This window comes from Pan paniscus, chromosome 5 (assembly GCF_029289425.2).
Source record: "Pan paniscus chromosome 5, NHGRI_mPanPan1-v2.0_pri, whole genome shotgun sequence".
In the NCBI taxonomy this organism is placed as follows: Eukaryota; Metazoa; Chordata; class Mammalia; order Primates; family Hominidae; genus Pan; species Pan paniscus.
The window spans coordinates 158865991-158888136 of NC_073254.2; the positions used below are offsets into that span (position 1 = coordinate 158865991).

The window sequence follows — 22146 nt, forward strand, 5'->3', positions numbered from 1 at the left end:
ATTCCAATGTTTTTCACTGCATGTAAAGACAGGACTTTGGTTAAAGTTGGAACCCAAGACCTTACAGAAGTACCAAACTAAATAAAAGGGCTATTTCCCAGTGGCTTCAGCCCCATTCTAAATCTGAGCCTGAGAAAAGAATGAGTATTTCCACCTAGAATACAAACTCAGGTTAAAAAGGCTTAATTAACTATCATCACTGGGTATGGTTAGTGTATGAAACATGTCTCCTTCAGTTCCCCTCCCACCATGACAATCAGCTGTGACCTATGTCAAAACATTGTTAAGTAACCTAATAGACAGTGGGCATTCAGCTAAGTAGCTGGCTTGATTCTGTCATTGGCTCTCATACTGAGGTCGTCTAGGTCTAGCTCTTAGCATCTTTATTTATAATAACTATCAGTAAAGACTGTTACTGATTCCAGTTCCTTCTGGAGTGATTGAGACAAGGAATTAAAAAACATCACATCATCTATCCGTTAGTCTTTAAAATAATTGCTAATTACAATAACTGTAATATAAAGACATCATTTTACACTGCATTTGAATTATTCAGTAATTTTAGGAAGTTATATTCTACACTGAATATGTATTTCTTTTTAGGTTTTAAAAAATTCTTAAAGATGATGATTTTTGAGTATTAACATTTTTTCTCATTTTGATTGTTATCTGCAAAGATTAATTAGTATACCTCAAATGCTTTTACAGATGTCAAGAATGCATTTATTCTTCAAGGTCCAAAATATAAATGGATTTGTGCTACAGAAATAGAGGATGATAAGTTCCTATGGCTGTCAGTACTTCGAAATGCAATCAAAAGCAGTATGGAGAAGTGAGACCGAACTTGAAAACTTCAGGGGTGCCAATTCTCCCCAGCAAAGACAGACAACATGTATTTTCTGTTCCAAAATATCCAGTAAGAAACAGAATAACTGTCATGGATGATGAGATAAACTAAGATGACCCATAGGATCTTTCCAACTTTTAAACTTTATCACTTGTGCTCACTTATGTAGAATGTATAAGTACATTTTGAGTCCAAAATTTTGAACTACTTCTTTTGGTAGCTGTATTTCATGGATAATATTATTTAGAGTAATTTGATGTGATGAAACCTAAGACAGAGCAAGCACATTGTGTAAAGCTTTGTTTTATGATCTAATGAAAAAAGCAGAATGAAAGTGTTTCTTAAGTGATCAGTCTAGAAAGATATTTTAATTTGTTGGTGATTTACCATTTTTAACATTTTCATGAAACAATTATTGATTTAAAATATGGATAAGAGGGCTGGGCATGATGACTCACGCCTGTAATCCCAGCACTTTGGGAGGCTGAGGTGGCAGATTACCTGAGGTCAGGAGTTTGAGACCAGCCTCACCAACATGGAGAAACCCCCTCTCTACTAAAAATACAAAATTAGCCAGGCATGGTGGCACACGCCTGTAGTCCCTGCTACTTGCGAGGCTGAGGCAGGAGAAGAATCACTTGTACCCGGGAGTCGGAGGTTGTAGTAAGCTGAGATGGCTCCACTGCACTTCAGCCTGGGTGACAAGCTCTGTCTCAAAAAAAAAAGAAAAAAAAAAAAGGACAAGAAATACAAATGGCAATTTACTCAAAAACTTGTCACACTTATCCTTAGTATGAATGTACTCCTCTAGAGAGCATTAAAGATATACCACTACAAAGTACTAAAAAGTTTTCTATAATTTTTAAGTGTTATTTATTGGAAGGCTAAATTCTAAGAAGCTTTAAAAAATATTTTTGACATTGTTAAATTAGAAGGCTATTTTTAAAAAGCAAATTTTAAAAAACAAAACTAAATGGAAACAGCAAAACTTGCTTGTAATGAAATACAGCTGAGTAAAAATGTTTCTTTTAAAACAAAGACACTCAGAAAAATAGGTGTTGAGTAGTTTCCTGGGCCTTTAATGCTTTAAATTTATTATTTAACAACTAAAGCCATGCTGAAAGCCACTTGGAAACTTCAGCTGATGTATATTTTTACCTAGATATTGTCAGGTAAAAATTGTATTAATCTTGGAAGCTTGAGGTTGTCGGTTTCCCTTGTTCTTCAAATTCTTGTTTATAGTAACAAAGTCTATCGGTGCAGTTTAGGACTGTGAATCTATAGTATTTAAACATTTTTTCTTTCAGAAATGAAAATACAAAATCTTCTATTTCTTAAAACTTTAAATCTTGTTAAAAAGATGAACAAAAGTTAAAATATTATGCTGTTTTATTGGTGTAAAACCACACTTCTGATTCTGCCAAGATATATCCATGCAGTTTAACATCTATGATCCTATAGACAGAATAAATCTTAAAGGGAATATCTGCTGTTAGCAATGGATCGAAATGTATATATCATTTAATATTAAACAAAATCTAAAACAGCATATTGTCCTGAATAAGGCATACTCCAGAAACTCATTAATAGGAAAAACTTGTCTGTATAGCAAAAGAATGAGTGACAAGATGGCTAAAGGTAAACTAGAAATCCTAAGGAATTTCCCTTTATTCTGGGAATAACTGATATCCTCAGAAGTTTTAAAACAATACTTAAAAAAATTAAGAAAGGCCATTACTCATACCTATTTCATAAGTTTACATGACTGCTGAATTATTGAATCTCATAAAATAGTTCGAAGTCGCTGATGAAGTTGATCACATTTCCACAAGGAAAATATAAAATCTCACATGTTTGTATTTGTCACAAGTTGACATGTAAAAGAGGCTTCCATGTACCACATGATTTGTGAAGAATGTAGATGGCTGCAGAGAGTAAATTAGCTTATGGTGAAAACCACCTTATCCAATATAATTCTTTAAAATCAAAATTAAATGGGAAACTCTTTCTAAAGATTTTTATAGAATAGATGCTTTATGTAAAATATTAAACATAAAAGGACAAACTGACAATTTATTTCTGAGTCTGTGACTGAGATGTAAATGAGGAGCCCATTCTATAAATTAAATTGGTGTGTGGTATTAGCCATAGAAGCATTGCATATCCCAGATGCTAGGGAACAGAAAAGGTGGGTGTGCCAACAAACACAATCTACCCTCCAGAAAACGTCATCCTGACCTTTTTATTGTCGAAATTAAAAAATAAAAGATACTTAAATACAACGGTGAACATATAGGGCAAAACAGAATCATAAAATTTAATGTTGAGTTAAGCAGTGAGCTGAATGTCTGGGTCTCCAAATTGGCTTTGAACCCAAAACCACTTAAAAACAAGTATGTTCACAGTTAACGGCAATTGGCTTATAGGTGAGAGAATGGTCGAAGTTGTTCCAGTTGAACTTCCAGGGAAATTCTCTCCTCAAGAACATCCTGAAAAAGATGCAAAGGCCAAGTTATGTTTCAAAGTATATAAAAATGAAGAAATATCTAACAACAGCTCTGCTTCAAGAAAACAATTTAAATTTGTCAAGACAACTAAGGGAGAGCTTATTCACATTTTAAAAGTATACTTCACTTTAGAAATGTAGTTTCTTTATATGTTTAATATTAAAATAAGATCCTAGTAATTTCAAACATTTTCTTATTACACAAATCAGGGAAATAGAATGTCTAGTTTTTAGAAAAGTCACTGTTTGCAACAATGGGTATTAACACCTGAATTTTGCAATAAACCCGCCCCCTGGTAGATGAATTTGTTAATGTAGCTTCTTTTCCCTAGTGATGACATCTGGCTATATCAACTCCTAGATCTCATTTTGAGCTTTAGTTTCCCAAAGAATAACTTTGCATTCAGAATTTTTAATCAATGTTGATTTTAGGCAGTCTTTTCAGTTAGCCACCATATTCTAACTTACTTACTTTCCTATTTTTCTCTTTCAAATTGACAGTATTGTGTTTTAACCAGAACTACCTCTATTTTGTACCTTACTTCCCATTTTCTGTTCTCAGAAGTAAGGAAAAAAGTAATTTTTCAAAATAGCTTCTATATACTTGTTTCAATGGTCTTCCCTGGTTCAGAAAAACATGCATTAACAAAATTTTCATCTTCATGGTATTATACTACTAAGCTTGTCTTTAAGTTCATTCTTCCTGTACGATGGACTAAATTAATAATCATATAACTACAAATGTCTTCTCCTCTGATCATAGAGTTATACAACAATATCATTCATTCAATAGATGTTTATCAAATGCCTAAAATATGATCTAGGTTTTGGGGATAGACACAAAGTGGCCATAAGTTTATATCATTCATTCAACAGACATTAACAAATGCCTAACATACTAGGTTTCGAGGAGAGGGACAAGACAGTCATAAGTTTATCTAGGACAATCCCAGTTTATACCCAGTGTCTTGGCCTAAATAATAGTAATACCACCCTCTTTTTTTCCTCTCAAAAGTGTCTCGATTTGGATGGTATATTACGTGGTCTTCCTAAACAGAAATGATTATGATTTACCCTCAATGAGTTCACTGTAGTAGGACAGAGAGACAAATGTGTCACAGATAATAATTCCAGGACAGTGTAATAAATGCTAAATGAGGAGCATGAACAGAATGTTAGGAGAATGAACTAACTGCATTCATTTTTCATTTCCATGGACTCTCATCTCATCTTTGTTCTATTCCAAGTGGGGCCAACAGTGCTCCAGCATCTCCACTGCCTGGAAGCTTAGGAGAAATGCAGAATTCCCAGGTCCCACCTTAGCTCTACAAAAACCAGAATCTTCATTTTAACATGACCCAAGATTACCTGTATATGCCTTAAGGTTTGAGAACCACTGGTTTGTAAGACATGAGTACCTAATAATGTTGGGGAACCATAAGCAATTCTGGGAGTAATTTTTTTTTTGACTCAATAAAGAAGGAGTAAGTAAGAGTAATTTTTATTTCTAGGGATGCAAAGAAATTATAGTTACTAGAAAACAAACACATTCCTCTCAGGTATTAGGTGACAGTATACACACTGCATAAGCAGCATTTCTATTTAAGGCTTGCCTTTTCTCTTTCCACATGCAAGATGACTGAAATTGCTGCCACTTCTCTTCTTCTTTAGACCTGTTTAAGTCCCTTTAATGGAATCTGAGTTGTCTTTGATAAAAGGACAAACTAGGACCTGGGTGCAGTGGCTCACGCCTGTAATCCCAGCTACTCAGGAGGCTGAAGTGGGAGGATAGCTTGAGCCCAGGTTGCCAGGGTGATAGAGCGAGATCGTGTCTCTTTAAAAAAAAAAAAAAAAAGTGTGTGTGTGTGTGTGGCGGGGAGGGGTTAACTAACCACAGTCAAAGCATCTAGAAAATTAGAGAAGAGAACCATATATGTGATCTTGGAGGTATTTGAGGTCACACTCCTTCTCTTTAGGTTTCTTTACTAAGATAAGGAACATTATAAAGATTCAGAAACTATGTTACCTTTAATTGTTGCTGCAATTCGCTATTCAATCTGGCCAAAACGGTGTTGGTTTCCTTATTACGTCTAATTGATGCCTGAATAGCTTTCTTATCTTTCCCAACAGATCTGAGAAGATAAAGAAGGCAAAAAAACCCATAACCTTCATTTCTTATCTTAAATCCTCTCTATTCCTTCCTGATCTATTTCTAAACATGAGAAGCAAAAAGAGCATCTTTTTCCTTACTAGCACAGCTCAACCTCACTTGCTCAGTTGCAGTAGTATATAAGCTTCAGCACTATAGGAAAGGTTAAAAAAAAAAAAGAAATTATTTAAAAAATTCTTCTTCTGTAGAATCACCTGAATTTAAGTAAAAGAGTCTAAAGTAGGTACTGGCAAACCTTTTCTGTAAAAAACCAGATAGTAAATAATTTCAGGCTTTGTGGGCCAAAGAGTTTCTGTCTCATATTCTAGTTTTTTGTTTTCTTTTCTCTTCTATTTTTTCTTCTCTCTTCTACAAAAAAGAAAAAGTCATTCTTAGCTCATGGGCTATAGAAAAACAGGCCATAGGCTGAATTTGGCCCATTAAGACTTAATCTGCTGATTCCTGGTCTAGAACACCATAATTAAAATACCAGTTTTACTATAAACTATCAAGTTTAAAAAATGTACTGCTACGGGGTTTGAAAACGGTGTTAAAATGGCATTGAATTCAACTTAATAATAAAGGGGGAAACATGGGAAGAATACCTACCCGTACATGAGGAGGCTCTGCTCAATTAAAGAACTAGTCTGACCATAATTTACTTCAGTCTGATTATTGTTATTATTATTATTTGTGAGATGGAGTCTTGCTCTGTTGCCCAGGCTGGAGTGCAGCGGTGCCATCTCGGCTCACTTCAACCTCCGCCTCCTGGGTTCAAGCAATTCTCCTACCTCAGCTTCCCAAGTAGCTGGGACTACAGGTGTGTACCACCACACCCGGCTAATTTTTTTGTATTTTTAGCAGAGATGGGGTTTCACCATGTTGGTCAGGCTGGTCTAACTCCTGACCACAAATGATCTGCCCAGCTCAGCCTCCCAAAGTGCTGGGATTACAGGTGTGAGCCACCATGCCTGGGCCAGTTTGATTATTTTTAATTGTCGTGCTTTTTCTTCCTAGTAATTAAATGTGTCTAGGAATAGCTTTGATTACCTGGGAATAGAAGGTTGTGATGCAAGAACAGCAGCTAAGACACCCGTCTTTTGTGTATGTTCATCAACTTCTGGCCTTAATTCATCTTCTGATTTTAATCTTCTTCGAACAGGTTTAGGTGGTGGAGCAAGTGGTGTTGTGCCTTTGCTCTTTAAGACAAGAATTCCATTAATAATAAGCATTTTTGAAGACATTCATAGTTAGCACTTTGCAACACCATTTGCTTTCTTTAAGCCATTTGCTCTTGGAAAATTGAAAGTTACTTGTCCTACTTTAAATCTATATATTTGTGGCAAGAGCTAACTTAAATTACAGTGAGAAAAGATGTTTCTAGTTGACACCACAATCATGAATGTACCTGCAATATAAGTATTTTTAGAGCAACATACTGATGCAAGACTGTAATATTCACAGTTTTAACATAAATATGATACAGAATCAATATATACCTGTTCAACAATAAACAAAGGCAGTCTCCAGAAATATCTATGCATTATCACCACAGGATTTCTTACTCAAAAATACTAACATTCATCTTAATGAATAAAATAACATTATAAAGTAATGGAAAGCTAGGCAACTCTTTAAAAAACCAAAAACATCATTATTAATATGCACAGTAATTATAACTTCTGAAAATGAGTTGACAGTTTGTCGGTGATTATGAATCTGCCCTTGGCAGAATAAAAAACAGCATTTTGGCATTTACCGTAACTTGATTTACCTGTAAATAAATAAAAACAATAGTCAACTGCTATCTCTTTAGTTAAGTGATATTTTTAATTTGTTACTGTGAGTTGACAAAAATAAAGTTCATTACTTAAAAACTCACAGGACTACTAATGTAATAAAACATAGTGATATGGTTTGGCTCGGTGTCCCCAGATCTCACTTCAAATTGTAATCCCCATGTGTCAAGCGAGGGGCCTGGTGGGAGGTGACTGGGTCATGGGGGTGGTCCCCCATGCTGTTCTTATGAGAGTGAGGGAGTTCTCACAAGACCTAATGGTTTTACAGTGAGGCACTTCCTCACTCTTTTTCTATCCTGCCACCTGCTTCCCCTTTGCCTTCCGCCATAAATGTAAATTTCCTGAGGCCTCCCCAGCCATGCAGAGCCGTGAGTCAATTAAATCTCTTTTGTTTATAAATTACCGTCTCAGGTGGTATCTTTATAGCAGTGTGAAAACAGACTAATACACACACAGTGTCCAAAAAGTAGAATTTAAGCACTTCAGAAACACATGCTGTTTTTATAACTATTGGGAATGTCTAGATAACAGAAAAAAAAAGTTACCAAAATTATTCCCTCAAAGGGAAAGTGTGCTGATACTTGTAATCTAAAGTACACTGATATAGTTTAGATATTTGTCCCCTCCAAATCTCATGGTGAAATGTGACCTCTAATGTTGGAGGTGGGCCTAGTGGGAGGTGTTTGGGTCATGTAGATAGATCCCTTGTGAATGGCTTGGTGCCCTTCTCACAGTAATGAATGAGTTCTTACTCTGAGTTCACATGAGAGCTGGCTGTTTAAAGAGCCTGGCATCTCTCCTTGCTCCCTCACTCGCCATGTGACATACCTGCTCCCACTTTGCCTTCTGCCATGATTCTAAGTTTCCTGAGGCTTCACAAGAAGCAGATGCTGGTACCATGCTTCCTGTACAGCATGCAGAACCATGAGGCAAAATAAACCTCTTTTCTTTTTTTGAGACAGGGTCTCACTCTGTCACCCAGGGTGGAGTGTAGGGCACTATCTCAGCTCACAGTAACCTCCACCTCCCAGGCTCAAGCGATCCCCTCACTTCAGCCTGCCAAGTAGCTGGGACTATAGGCGCATACCACCACACACGGCTAATTTTTGTACTTTTTGTAGAGACGGGGTTTCGCCACATTGCCCAGGCTGGTCTCAAACTCCTGAGTTCAAGTGATCCATCTGCCTTGGACTCTCAAAGTGCTGGGATTACTGGTGTGAGCCACTGTGTCCGGCATAACCTCTTTTCTTTACAGATTACCCAGTCTCACATATTCCTTTATAGCAATGCAGACGGACTAACACATACATAAAACATATAAGGATTGACAGATGAACAGATGGCATGGAGAGATATGTAGTAAAGCAAGTATCCTAAAATAATAATGGTATAAAGTAGTGAATTTACTGATGTACAATGAAAAATTGTTTCAATTTTTCTGTATGCTTAAACGTTTTCATAATAAAATGTTGGGGGAAAAAATTATACCTAAAACAGTTAAAGAACAAGTTAAGAGAACAGGGAATAATAACAACCTTAGAGGGCTGATAATTTTTCTTTATTATATTGAAGACTACAATAAAAGAAACTGAATTTCACCTATAAAGAAGTTCTACCTTATATAGTGGGAAGAATGCAATAACCACTTAAATTTTGAGAACCTGTGACACATACTTAACATAGATTACAGAATATCATCTCCATTAAATAGGCAGACTTTGTTCTGAGCTAGACTGACTATACTACAGTTAAAGGCAGAGAAATGGGTTAGATGATTTCTGGCTGACCTTATTTCTAAAAATTATTTCACATTACTTATGATGTACAAAATTATTATTATAAAAGACATTTTGCATACCACATTGGCAGGAGCACTAGCAGCTGTCTTTTCTTCAGTTTTACTATCTGTTTTGGCAACTCGAAGAGAACTTGCAGGATCAGAAGCTTTTTCAGCCTAAAAATGAATATGTTTATCACTATTAATTCTACATAACATGTAATTATGCATAAATATAGAATATGTAACAAACCAGAGTAAAATGTTAAATATTCTGACAAGAAAACTGAGATGATGATAAGAAACTTCAAGGAACTTTATTAAATGAGCCTTCTCTGCTACTGAAAGGCAGATGGGAGAGCAGGTAATAGATGTGTGAGGGAGAGGGGGACAGCGCAAGGATGCAGCTATGTAATCGATGTGTGAGGGAGAGGAGGACAGAGCGAGGATGCAGGTAACAGATGTGTGAGGGAGAGGAGGATGGGGCGAGGATGCAGGTAATAGATGTGTGAGGGAGAGGAGGACGGGGCAAAGATGCAGGTAGTAGATGTGTGAGGGAGAGGAGGATGGGGTGAGGATGCAGGTAGTAGATGTGTGAGGGAGAGGAGGAGGGGACGAGGATGCAGCTATGTAATAGATGTGTGAGGGAGAGGAGGACAGGCGAGGATGCAGGTCATAAATGTGTGAGGGAGAGGAGGACGGGGTGAGGATGCAGCCACTGCACCGAACCTCTAAGTGGTTAGTCTGGGAAGTCTTCGTGGTTGGGAGAAGGGAGGCATCCACCCAGGGGAGTGAGTACGGTACCCTGTGCACACCTCTACATGCCCACTCTGACCCTCCTAGATGCAGCTCAGTCCCCTAATGGGCACGGCAGAAAGTTGTAGGTTTTAAAAGGGAGCTAGTAGGAAATTTTCCATGGCTATGACCTATATGAAAGAGATTGCAGAATTCCTCTGGTCTCTCCAACTCCACATTTATGCTCAGCAATTTAGGTCAGAGATTCCTAGAGAGGTTCTTGCCATTGGAACTACAATAGAATATCCTAGAACACTGTGAATATTAAATTTTGGTATCCTATAGTCTTTGCTTAAAACTAAGGCAACTTACTCTCATACAAATTTTAAATGCTTTAATTAGAAGTTTGGCTGAAATTTGTTTTTAGTTAAAGTTGTAATTAGATCTAAAAGTTACATATAGTGAAATTCCCCTTGGGGAAAAGTTGCAATGAGTGGAGCTATGGTAACCATGGCCTCTTATGACAGGGAAATCTTCACCAAATCACACAGACAGATGCTTAGCATTAAGATGGAAACCCCCAAAGCAGCGTTTTAGCCACGGCCAGGCGGTGGTGTCTTTGCATGTGATATCAATTCCCCACCCCCACCAGACTCTGATACTTAGTAAGCATTACACTGCAACCAGCAGATATTGGAGGCCAATAAAAAAGTTGAGAAGCACTGACCCAGGGAATATTTTACTCACTGATGTCCCCTCTAATATCTGCTCTGTTGATACAACATGGTATGGGAAGTGACTGCCTGCAGAAAATTAGCCAAGCCCTCGAAAACTGACCGGCAGGACTTCTGGATGTTTCTCGGCTTCATCATCTTGTTCGTCGTTTACATTTGATGCAGCAAATACTTCAAACTGGCTGAAATCTGCAAAATTTGGTTGCTCTGGTATCTGCTGAGGTGAGGTACTAGTGTGAGTTATGAGGCCATCGGCATCCACTGGGCGATGCACAGCAGGACCAGGAGCCTGTGCAATGGTTCAGAACAGAGGAACACACATTCTATCAGCCTATCAGTGTCACAGAGTCATATTCTTCTTCTTTGAAAACTTAGTATATAAAGATGACCTGTTTTATTATCTGTAAGTTCAGAGAGGTGTATTATAGTAACATTTAGCTCTAAAGAAATGATTAAACCATAAGTGAAAAGCTAAGACACTAAAAAAAAAATTAAGATGATAAACCTCCAATAAAAAGATATTTTTTTTCAAAAACTGTATTGCAAAGAAAGTACACTGAAGGAGAGGGTAGGTCTGGCCCTACCCCCATTCTCCACTTGCATGTGTTTTTTTCTTAATTGGACTAATGCACAATAGTTTCTTCCTTAAATAAGTTATTTTTTTTAATGTTTCACTGTTTCTTAAAAAGGTTGCTCTTTTTAAAGTGTGAAAACCACTGCTCTATCCTCCCAACATGTCAGGAACACTTCCCTTCAATTCATCTTCCACTCCTTTGCCAGCCAGACCAATGCTGCTCCATCTTCAGTCTAAAAATATGTTTACTGAATATCTACTTGTGAACAAAACAAATGAGGCCCACTTATACCCTAATAAAGCTGACAGTCCGGAGCAGGAGAAGAGAATAAGTAAATAAGAAATTGAGTGTGAGATGTTTTATGACAAAGGAAGTAAAGGATACTAAAGAAAGAAATCTGAAGTCTCTTCCCTTTAAAAATTCTTCATCTCCTCTAAGAAAAAGTCTATCCTTCTTACTACGATATGGACAGCTTCATTTCTCATCACTCCACACATCTACTCCTGTTGTGCTGAACTAACTTGTTTTCCCCTGAGGAATGTGCCAGGCTTAACACAAACCTCCATGGCTTTGTGGATGTCATACCTTCGGTTTGGAATACCTTTTCCCCAATAAATTCCACTTTATCTTTCAAGTCCCTGCTAAGTCTCATTCCTTCATTTCATGTATAATGTGATCCTTAACTTTAGCCACTAAGGCTGTCCCAAAGCATTTTATAAATGTCTACTACAGCACTCTAATTTTGATGTGGAAGGGATGCAGAGGTCATTATACTTCCTTAACTCATGTAGTAAACACATCCAGAGAGATGCAGTGAGGTTATTTAGGGGTATTTTGTTTTGTTTTGAGACAGGGTCTCACTCTGTCATCCAGGCTGGAGTGCAGTGGTGCAATTACAGCTCACTGCAGCCTTGATCTCCCAGGCTCAAGAGATCCTCCCACCACAGCCTCCCAAGTAGCTGGGACTACAGGTGCACACCAGCACGCCCAGCTAATTTTTTTGTTTTGTTTTGTTTTTAGAGATGGGGGTCTCACTATGTTGTCCAGGCTGGTCTGGAACTCCTGGGCTTGAGAAATCCTACTGCCTTAGCCTCCCAAAGTGCTGCAATTACAGGTGTGAACCACTGCACCCAGCCTGGTGAAGTGATTTTGTGAGTCACTGCTAGACCCAGGACATTAATGGATATTTCCTATCTCCCAATCCATTGTTGTTTCCACTAAACTCTTCTCTGTCAAGACATTATCATTTGTTTCACTTTTAAGGCTCTTTCAAAAAATAACTCAGATCATTCTTGAAATGTGCATCTTTCAAAATGAGATTTAGCCTCACTGAATTAAATGCTCATTAAAGATTACCAACAGATCATTCCTGACCTTCCAAATAATTTGAGAATAGAATTAAATACCTAGCAGGCAAAGTGATCATGGAACATTTAGTAATAAATACCTTGGAGAATTACCTGTGAGGGCTGTGGTCTTGGAGGCACTGCAGGAGGATGGGCAACAACTCCAGCCTGTTGTTGTCCTGCATGAATACAAAAGTTCTTCTTTTTAGTAACTGTATAATCACTTTGTTAATAGAAGAAATAGGCTGAATGAATGTGACTACATGATAAAGATTTCTAAGAATGTTTGTTAAGTATTAGAAGGCAAGTACTAACTTGTTACATGGTCTGTATGTAACCTAAAGACCAAATCTCACAGCCTTTCATCAGATCTCACTTTGCTTCTTACCTCTATTAGATGAAGCCCTCCTGGCATACTCCTGCCTGTTCCCATAATAGCAAACAATCTTGATTTTCTTCGTGTATCTCTGACTGCTGTTTAGGTATCAAATGAAAACTTCCAAATTTTCCCTTTCACTTAACACTTCACTTTTCCTCACCATTCTAAACTCATAGTGACTAAAACATAACTTCATCATCCTCTGCCCTAACTTTTCTATTTTAACCAAGGTAACAACAATACTGCCAGTTCTTCAAAAATTAAAAACCTGGGTAAGTTATGACTCTTCTTCTTCATCAGCCAAATTGAGACCTATCAGTTCCCACCCCCCCCCCAACCCCTTAATATCACAACACCGTTCTTTTAAAATTTCCTGTGACATCTCTCAGGTTCCCATCTTCATTATTTGCACTCAAACACACTTTAAGTAGTCATTAAGAAAAAAAATTGCCTCTCATCTGCTGTCTTTTAATCCAAAATTTTCCTTCAGATAATTTTTTTTTTTTTTGGAGACAGGGTCTCACTCTGTCACCCAGGCTGGAGTGCAGTGATGCAATCTTGGCTCACTGCAACCTCTGCTTCCCAGGTTCAAGGGACTCTCCCACCTCAGCCTCCCGAGTAGCTGGGACCACAGACATGCATCACTACATCCGGCTAATTTTTGTATTTTTAGTAGAGATGGGGTTTCACCATGTTGGCCAGGCTGGTCTCGAACTCGTAACCTCAAGTGATCTGCCTGCCCCTCAAAGTGCTGGGATTACAGGCATGAGCAACCACACTCGACCAGATAAATATTTTTAAATGACATATATAATAGAAACAAAAGTAAAATGTGTATGTGTGTTGGATTAACTTTAAAATTAAATGATAATGTATATTATGGTTCTCTAGCCCCTACCTGTGGTGACTGTAAAGGTCCGATTCATATCTAAAGATGATGATCTAGAATGAGAGGGCTGTGGCCTTGGAGGGGGAGGTGGTGGTGCAGTGTTATCAGGCGACGTTCCTGAATGAGACCTGCAAAATGCACCCCATCATAATTGGTCATACTACTGATATCAGAGCTTTTTTCTTTTTAAACATTTACACTTGGCTAAGCAGCAAAGGATCTTATTAGCATGACATTTTCTCAACACTCAAGTATGTAAGTGTTACAATAAATTAAGATAGCACTGTTTATGATGTACCCTAAACAACTGATTATTTTATGTGGCTAACAATTTTTTTAATAAAGTTATTAAGCAAAATTTCTTTTTTTTCTTTTTTTTTTTTTGAGACAGTCTCACTCTGTTGCCCAGGCTGGAGTGCAGTGACACCATTTTGGCTCACTGCAACCTCCGCCTCCTGGGTTCAAGCGATTCTCCTGCTTCAGCCTCCCAAGTAACTGGGATTACAGGCGCATGCTACCACACCCGGCTAATTTTTGTATTTTTAGTAGAGACGGAGTTTCACCATGTTGGCCAGGCTGGTCTCGAACTCCTGACTTCAGGTGATCCGCCCACCTTAGCCTCCCAAAGTGCTACGATTACAGAAGTGCTCGGCCTCAAAAATTTTGAAAAGAAACTTAGTTGTCAACATGATTTCATAATAGACTGCATACTTAGTGTTACACTTTCCCATTCAATTAAAAGTAATAATAGTCTGAAAAAAAATAATTGTATAAAGGAAAGTCTACTTTCAGATATGGTTAGCTTTCAACCTATTAAGTTCTGGATTTTGGTAAGCTGAAGTACCCTTTCATGTGTCCGCAGAGGCCATCTCATTTTAGAGGTGACTATGCTCAAACTCAACTCGCCCTAGAGATTCACTTCTTTGTTACCAAAGTCTTTCATATTCTGAAAAGAGTCTCCAAGGACTCTGGTAATCTGATCTGCATATATGGGAATAAACAGCAGAGCAAAATCCAAGATGACTGAGAATGCTAAGAAACACAGGAAGAACTACATGAAGAATCAGAAAGGAAGACAAGCAGCCTTCTGACTCTAAGCTGCTTGGAGATTCTGCATCCTCACTACATCCACTGGGCACACAGCAAAATGATACTCAACACGTGCAAAAAGTGAGGAGAGAAAGATGCTTCTGTCCTGCACACAGCTTTTAGTGGATGGTAAAGCCCTTGCAGACAAATCTCTAGCCTCCTCCACCCTATCCCACACCTTTCTTGTTTGTGCCTGAAAGGTTATATGTAACGCAGAACTTCAGGGTGGGGAGGTGGCCCACCACTGGGCTGTGCTTTTGGGTGGTGTTTTAAAACACAGAATTCTTTTGGTACTTACCATAAGGCTATACATGTATTACTTGACAGATTCTCGTTGTTTAGGTACAAAAAGGACTTATAAAACTTCTATCGTCAAGAAGTTATCACCTCTTTTTAGAGCTTCCAAAAAATACCATTTAGAAAGTCAGGGTTCTTTTTGTTTTTCTATTCAAGTTGGAAAGGATCAAAATTACTTGTCTTTTACATAAATCAAAAAGTAACCTAACAGCTTTCAGAGAACAAAATCATTTGTGCTTGGTTCTAAATAGTTTTAAACATTAAAACGCAGCAAGATAGTTTAACATGCTTTTCATTGACAGAAATACTGACCTTTGACGAGTTACATTGCTCCCGATCTGTTCTGGGTCAGAAGTAAAAGAGTCTGAACTACTGTAACCATCTGCTGATAAATGGGATATGTCCTATTTAATAATAATCATTTCTTTACTTTTTGCTCTATCTACTCCAAACAAATATAAGTGATATGCTGTTTCAAGCCAGAGATAGTCAAAGATTGGCTAACAGGCTAACAGTTCATCCTAGTGTTATTAACTGTAAAAAATTAACTACAAATAAATCATGGCATATTTACACAGTAGACAAAGCAAGTTATAGTCTAGAAAAAATAATGAATACTTAATGATGCAGAAATATTCAAAATAAGTCACAAAATAGTACATATACAATGTGGCCCTCCAAATCTGTGGTTCTGTATCTGTAGGTTCCACAGCTGAGGATTCAACCAACCGCAAACAGAAAATATTAGAAAATAAAGTAACATTACAACAATAAAAATAACACAAATAAAAAACCATGCAGCATGACCGTTTTTTTAATATAGTTTGCATGCGTGTGTGTGTGTGTGTGTTTGTGTGTGTGCGTGTGTATAATTTTTTGGGGGGTAGAAATGAGGTCTCGCTATATTGTCCAGTCTGGTCTCTAACTCCTGGGTTTAAGCAATCCTCCTGCCTTGATTTCCCAAAGTGCTGGGATTACAGGTGTGAGCCACCGTGCCTGGCCCAATAAAACAACTATTTACATTGTATTAAGTATTATAAGAAATCTAGAGATTATTTAAAGTATACAGGAGGATGTGCATAGGTTACATGCAAATACTACACCATTCTACATATCAGAGAGCTGAGCATTCACAGATTTTGGTACCCATGGGGGTCCTGGAACCAATTCCCTAAACATATTGAGGGATGACTGTATTACAATTTCACATTAGATACAAACATAACTTACATATGTGCAGAATGAGAACTAAAGTTGACAATGAATCTGTTAATCACAGACATTTGTGGAATAGTGAGAATATGAATAATGATTTCATTTTTATCTATTACATTTCTACAATAAATACGTTACTTCTGTAATGGACAAAAAGGTCGCTTTTAAAGAACAAATTAGAAATATTTTAAATAAAAGTAATTTTAAAATTGTTAATGTGAAAATTAAAAATTTGACATGGGAATAAAATGTGCTTATACAATAATAACAATTATGAAATTAGCCAAGGATCCCAGCTTTTTCTGCAGAGGAAACATTTATTTTCAATTTCCTCAAAGTCTCATGAAGCAGAAGAGAATCCCAGAAATAGACTAAGAGTTGTGACAGAAAAAAGAAATTTTAAGATAGAAACTCTAGAGACAATCTGAAGGAATATTACTACATATGTTCAAGAGTCATAAGCTGAAGGGACTGGTTATTTTAGTTGTATTTCAAAATGTATCTCTTTCCTTTTTCTTGTAAATCACAGAATCATCTAGTTGGTACAAGAATGACATTAAAATGAACATATTTCCATCTGGATATTTTAACAGGCACCTCAAGTTTAAAGCATATGAAACTGAACTTGATTCTTTCTCTACAAACCTACAGCTATCAGTTTTCCTCATTTTCCTGTTCTCCAGGCCAAAAACCATGGAACCACCCTTGACTCCTTTCTCTCTTACATCCTATAGCACACAGATAAAAGCAACTCCTGAGGTCTTTTCCTCCACAATGTACACAATATAGCCAGAGTCCAGCCACTTCTCATCACTTCCACTGCTTGCACCCTAGACACCAAGCTCTCACCATCTTCCCTTGCCTGATTACCGCTATCTCCTAAATTGTGTCCTGTTTTGTCTCGCCTTCTTTTGGCCTATTACCATTAGGAGAGCCAGAGTGACCCAGTTAAAAAGCAGGCTCAAATCATGTCACTCCTCCATTCAAACCTTCGATTGGCTTTTCATCTAAGTCAAAGAAAGTCTGACACTGCCTCCTGTTACTATCCTACCACTGCTACCTTTCCCTGCCAAATTTGCTAACTAATTCTATTCCAGGTATTTGCCTGCTATTCTAGTAGAAGCAGGTCCTGCCTTAGGGCTCTACATTTGCTGTTTGCTGTGCCTTAATTTTCCTTCTGGATTTGTACAGCTGAATTCATCTCCTTCAAGTTTTCACTCAAATGACATTTTTTTGGTAAGGCCTTCCTTGACCATCCTATTTAAAATGGCACTCTCTCCACCCTTTCCCAGCTTTATTTTTATTCAAAGTATTAGTTACTTTCTAATATGAGTTATTTTTTATCTCCCTTTTATCTCCCTTACAGAATGTAAACTCTATAGCAGCAAAGACTTTTTTACTGTTCAATCTCCAGTGCCTAGAACAGATCCTGGCATACTGTATCCAATTAACACTGGCTGAATGAAAGTATACACAATTTCTTGTGTGATAGAAAAGGAAGGAACCACTGAGGAAGAGCCATAAGATCAAACCTGGCTACACAGAGAGGGATGGCAAACAGGAAGCCTGCATTGAAGCAGGAGTCAATGGGCAACCTTCACTGATAGGGCAAAGTGTTCGAAAGGGTTCACTCTCCTCTACTTTATCTAGTGAAGACGGTATTAAATGCATACACATCTGAAATAGTCAGACTCTAAATCCAGACTTAGTAAACTTCAAATGGAAGATGTAATACTTCACTTACCTACAGTATTACCAGAAGCGAATTTCACCGATGAATTTATCTTATTTTCTTCTGAAAGGTCAGATGGTTTCACAAGTAATGGGCTAGTGGGATTTGTATGATCTAATAGAGAATTAATAGGTAAAAATAGGTATTTGAACTGATAAACTCATAAAGCTCAGAGTATAAGACTTCATTTAAATATCCAAAGAAGTGGCAGGTAAATCCATAAAATGTAAGACAAAATAATATTTTTAATAAAAACAAATGTAAAACTGTTTATTTATAATTTTATTTTGTGCCATAATAGAAGATAGTTTATAATGAAAAAGTTTATTTGCATGTTCACACTTAATTTTATTCCTGCAGCACACTTAAACACTACATATGTAAACTGTAAAGTAAGTTAATTTATAACGCTGACTTACACAAAAAAAATCTACCTTTGAGAAACCCTGAAACATTTAGTCTAAAATGAGACATTCCAAGAGTTCAAGCAAAATATATAATTTCAAAGCCAAAATTTATTTTAACATACATCTCTTCAGTTAAAGTTTTAACATATTTTAAACGTAAATTTACAAGGGTGAACATAAAAACCCACAGGGTATTAGAAATGTCACATTTTCAAATGTCCTTATTTTAAAACTCCGTAATTTAAAATAAATTCCTTTTAAAAACAGCAACATAAATAAATATGCATGAACATATACATAATTGTAGAAAGTACTAGCTTAAAAAATAAGCGATGAAAGAAATTTGAACCTTGACAGAATAATTACATATTTCAGTTTGATGTAAAACTAAAATACAAACCAGCAACAGCTTCCTTACCGCTGCAAGTTCTTTTAAGTTCCATTTCCTGCATGTGGATTTTGCTTGGAGTCATACGAATGGGAACTGGATGAACAATAGCAGTATCCTAGAGACAAATGGGAGGAAATAAAGAATTTGTATTAAAATGTCAAGCTAATGCCATGCAATAATCAAAACAAACAAAACTAAAAACCAGTGGACAGGCTTTCCCATTTACACTAAGGCAGGCATGAAAATAAGCTTTGTAAGTTAAAAGCTCTAGAATTCTATTTAAAAATCAAGCTCACTATATATGCCTAATATCTGCTTAATTAAAAAAAACATTTTAAGTGGAGTGATTAAAGATTTACATGAAGGCTGGGCACTGAGGCTCACACCTGTAATGCCAGCTCTTTGGGAGGCCAAGGCAGGAGAATCACTTGAGCCCAGAGAATAGCCTAAGCAACATAGTGAAACCCTGTCTCTTCAAAAAATATAAAAACGATCTGGGCATAGCCCATGACTTATAGTCCCAGCTACTCGGGATGCTTAGGTAGGAGGATCCTTTTTTTTTTTTTTTTTGAGATGGAGTCTCACTCTGTTGCCCAGGCTGGAGTACAGTGGCGTGATCTTGGCTCACTGCAACCTTCCGCCTCCCAGGTACAAGTGATTCTCCTGCCTCAGCCTCCCAAGTAGCTGGGATTATAGGCACCTGCCACCATGCCCGGCTAATTTTTATATTTTTAGACAGGGTTTCGCTATGCTGGCCAGGCTGCTCTCGAACTCCTGACCTTGTGATCCGCCCGCCTCGGCCTACAAAAGTGTTGGGATGACAGGCGTAAGCCACTGCGCCCGGCCAGGTAGGAGGATCCTTGAGCCTGGGGAGTGGAACCTGCAGTGAGCTGTGATCATGCCACATCATTTCAGCTTAGGTGACAGAGCTAGACCACATCTCAAAAAGTGTGTGTGTGTGTCTGTGTGTGTGTGTGTATGTGTGAGATTTACATTTAAAAAATGCTCTTATAAAAACACAGTTCAAGACAATATTAAAAAGTGAGGAATGATCTGATAAAATTATGCAAATGTGAGCCTTGAGGTTAAAATAAACTATTTCATGAGAATCCAAAAACTAAGTAACAGACTGAAAACTCATTTTCAGTAAACTGCTCAAGAAAATTTGACACTTTCTTTAACCTATAAAACAAAGTTAATGAGATGCCTATGACATTGCAATAGTAGGCACAATACAAACTTCCTACGGATTAATTCAAAGTGTTTAAATTTGATTGTCTCAAAATTTAGCATGAAACTGCCACAAAGGAATCCATTTTTTTAAGAGGAACAAGACTCCCATTCTAACAAGCTAATACTTTTCTTAAACATTTTTCATTACTGTAATACAGTTGATATTTCTAAACTTCATGAGAGTCTAGTCTAGTTAGAGGACTAAAGGAATTGATAATAAAGACTTCTGACTAGAATGAAAGCACAAAAGAAAGGATGAGAGAATGAAGACAATGGTAGCCTCTCAGAAAAAGAAGAAAAAGAGAGGTGTACCTGGGACACAGTAGGCCTGATCTTAGGGACTGAGACTCCCAGGGCAGAAACCAGAACCAGATCAAGCACCTGGCTTAACAGCAATAGACCAGCTGAGAAACATCACCAAGGGGGCCCAGCTCCTTCTATGAGGGGTCAGTTCACACTCTGTATATGCGGCTGCTAAAGACTGAATTTGAGATCCTAAATTTTGAATATCTAGTAATGAATTAAGTTTATAATTTAGTGTGGAGGATAATGGCCTTTCAGTTTAAGTTGGAAACTGTTTCGGTGAGACAGTACTGTGCTAACACCAAGCCCCTGCTAGAGAAAGCGAAGTTCCAGCATACCCTCTCTTATCTGACATATCTCCTTGCCTTATGTTTATCTCTGAATTCAAACAACTTGTAACAAATTCTTTACATCTATTATACTAACAAATTCATTCAAAGTAATTTCTTGCCCCTACACCACAGAGAATCTGGACAGGGTTCATGTACTTAACCAATCAACCTAACATTTGCCCTACAACTCAAAAATTATAGTTACAAATAATATTAACATTATAGATGGATGAAAGTTTAGATTTGTCTTATAATAATAAGTCATTCTCAGGAAAGTATTTATAAGAATACCTTTAAGATATTAAGTTATATGTTGGTTATAAAAACATGGTTTTAGGAGCAACTCTACTATTTTCTTAATTTACATTTAATACCAGAAATAACTGTTAAGAAAATCAGAATTTACCTTTATAAGGCAAGATCAAAGGAGAAAAAAATGATAGTTCATGAGAAAATAAGTCTTATTTCAAATACAAAGCAAATTAGGAATTTTAAAAAAGAAAAACTTCTTAGATGCTTTAATTCATAACATTCATCTAATCTATATTCGATGTATGTGTATGTGTATATAAAATCAGATTTATAAAGCTTGGAACAGCTGGGAATGTTAACTAGCATTTTCATGTATTTGCAGTGCAATCAATCACAGCAAAGACTAACGCATTACACTTCTCATCCACCTACAATTTTCCTGTGTTTTCATTCATGTATATCCTAGCAGAAGCAGATTCTACCAAAGGCTACTAACTGACAAGCAGTTCAAGAAAAGAGATCAAGTTTCTGGAAACAAGACCATCAGAATCTCAATTTCATCAGAACTATGAAAGCTTAATAACTAACCATCTGGTTTGCAAATGGGGTCACTGCACTGTGTAGTGGTTGTCTCTAAATGCTACAGACCAGTTTGGAACTTTGCACAGACTTTTACTGAGCAAATGGCTAATTATTACAATTTAGTTTCTTTTTAATAGTCTGTTAAATATTTCCAATACTGTAAGAAATGTTAAATTCATAATAGAAGAGTAGAGTTTTTCCCCCCTAGGTGATTCCCTTGTAATCTGAATGTGCCTTATTTACTTACTTATAATCCTTATTTATATAAAGCCTTGCAAAGGATCATGTGGGATTGTGGCTACAGGCTGTAGTGGGTCTGTAGATGGGTAATACTTCAGGTAAGTATCAAATGAAGGTTAAGAAACTTAGACACTGTAGGACACAACTAAGAGAAAGCAGGCTACTCTTCTAACCGAAAATTTAAAGAAAGAATACTGGTTGGGAAACAAAGTTCAGATTTAAGTTTGCCAACATAAAATAAATATTTCTAGGCATTAGATTATAAACATAAATATTTAAGAATGACAATTTTTTAAAATCCAATTCAGAGGTCTAATCTCAAGTTTAAAATGCAAAT

General features: G+C 37.0%; 2 protein-coding genes across 15 annotated transcripts in view; one reads left to right on the top strand and one right to left on the bottom strand.

The window, feature by feature from the left end:
* ECT2L (epithelial cell transforming 2 like) overlaps positions 1 to 2230 on the top strand; it is a 105980-nt gene extending 103750 nt beyond the window's left edge. For both annotated transcript variants that reach the window (XM_003827709.6, XM_055114159.2), the window contains exon 21: positions 709 to 2230. In XM_003827709.6, coding sequence (XP_003827757.4) covers positions 709 to 836 — 128 coding nt within the window. In that variant the 3' untranslated portion in view covers positions 837 to 2230. The remainder of the gene's footprint in view (positions 1 to 708) is intronic.
* Positions 2231 to 3070: 840 nt separating this feature from the next.
* The window catches only part of REPS1 (RALBP1 associated Eps domain containing 1), an 85302-nt gene continuing 66226 nt past the window's right edge, over positions 3071 to 22146 (bottom strand). For 5 of the 13 annotated variants that reach the window (XM_055114161.2, XM_034962949.3, XM_034962951.3 and 2 more), the window contains 10 exons: positions 18895 to 18982; positions 18082 to 18183; positions 15435 to 15507; positions 13746 to 13864; positions 12583 to 12647; positions 10651 to 10836; positions 9160 to 9255; positions 6553 to 6701; positions 5380 to 5485; positions 3071 to 3336 (listed from right to left, as the gene is read on the bottom strand). In XM_055114161.2, the coding sequence (XP_054970136.2) occupies positions 3268 to 3336; positions 5380 to 5485; positions 6553 to 6701; positions 9160 to 9255; positions 10651 to 10836; positions 12583 to 12647; positions 13746 to 13864; positions 15435 to 15507; positions 18082 to 18183; positions 18895 to 18982 (1053 nt within the window). In that variant the 3' untranslated portion in view covers positions 3071 to 3267. The remainder of the gene's footprint in view (positions 3337 to 5379; positions 5486 to 6552; positions 6702 to 9159; positions 9256 to 10650; positions 10837 to 12582; positions 12648 to 13745; positions 13865 to 15434; positions 15508 to 18081; positions 18184 to 18894; positions 18983 to 22146) is intronic. The other 8 variants (XM_063605474.1, XM_034962952.3, XM_055114160.2 and 5 more) reach the window with 3 other exon arrangements.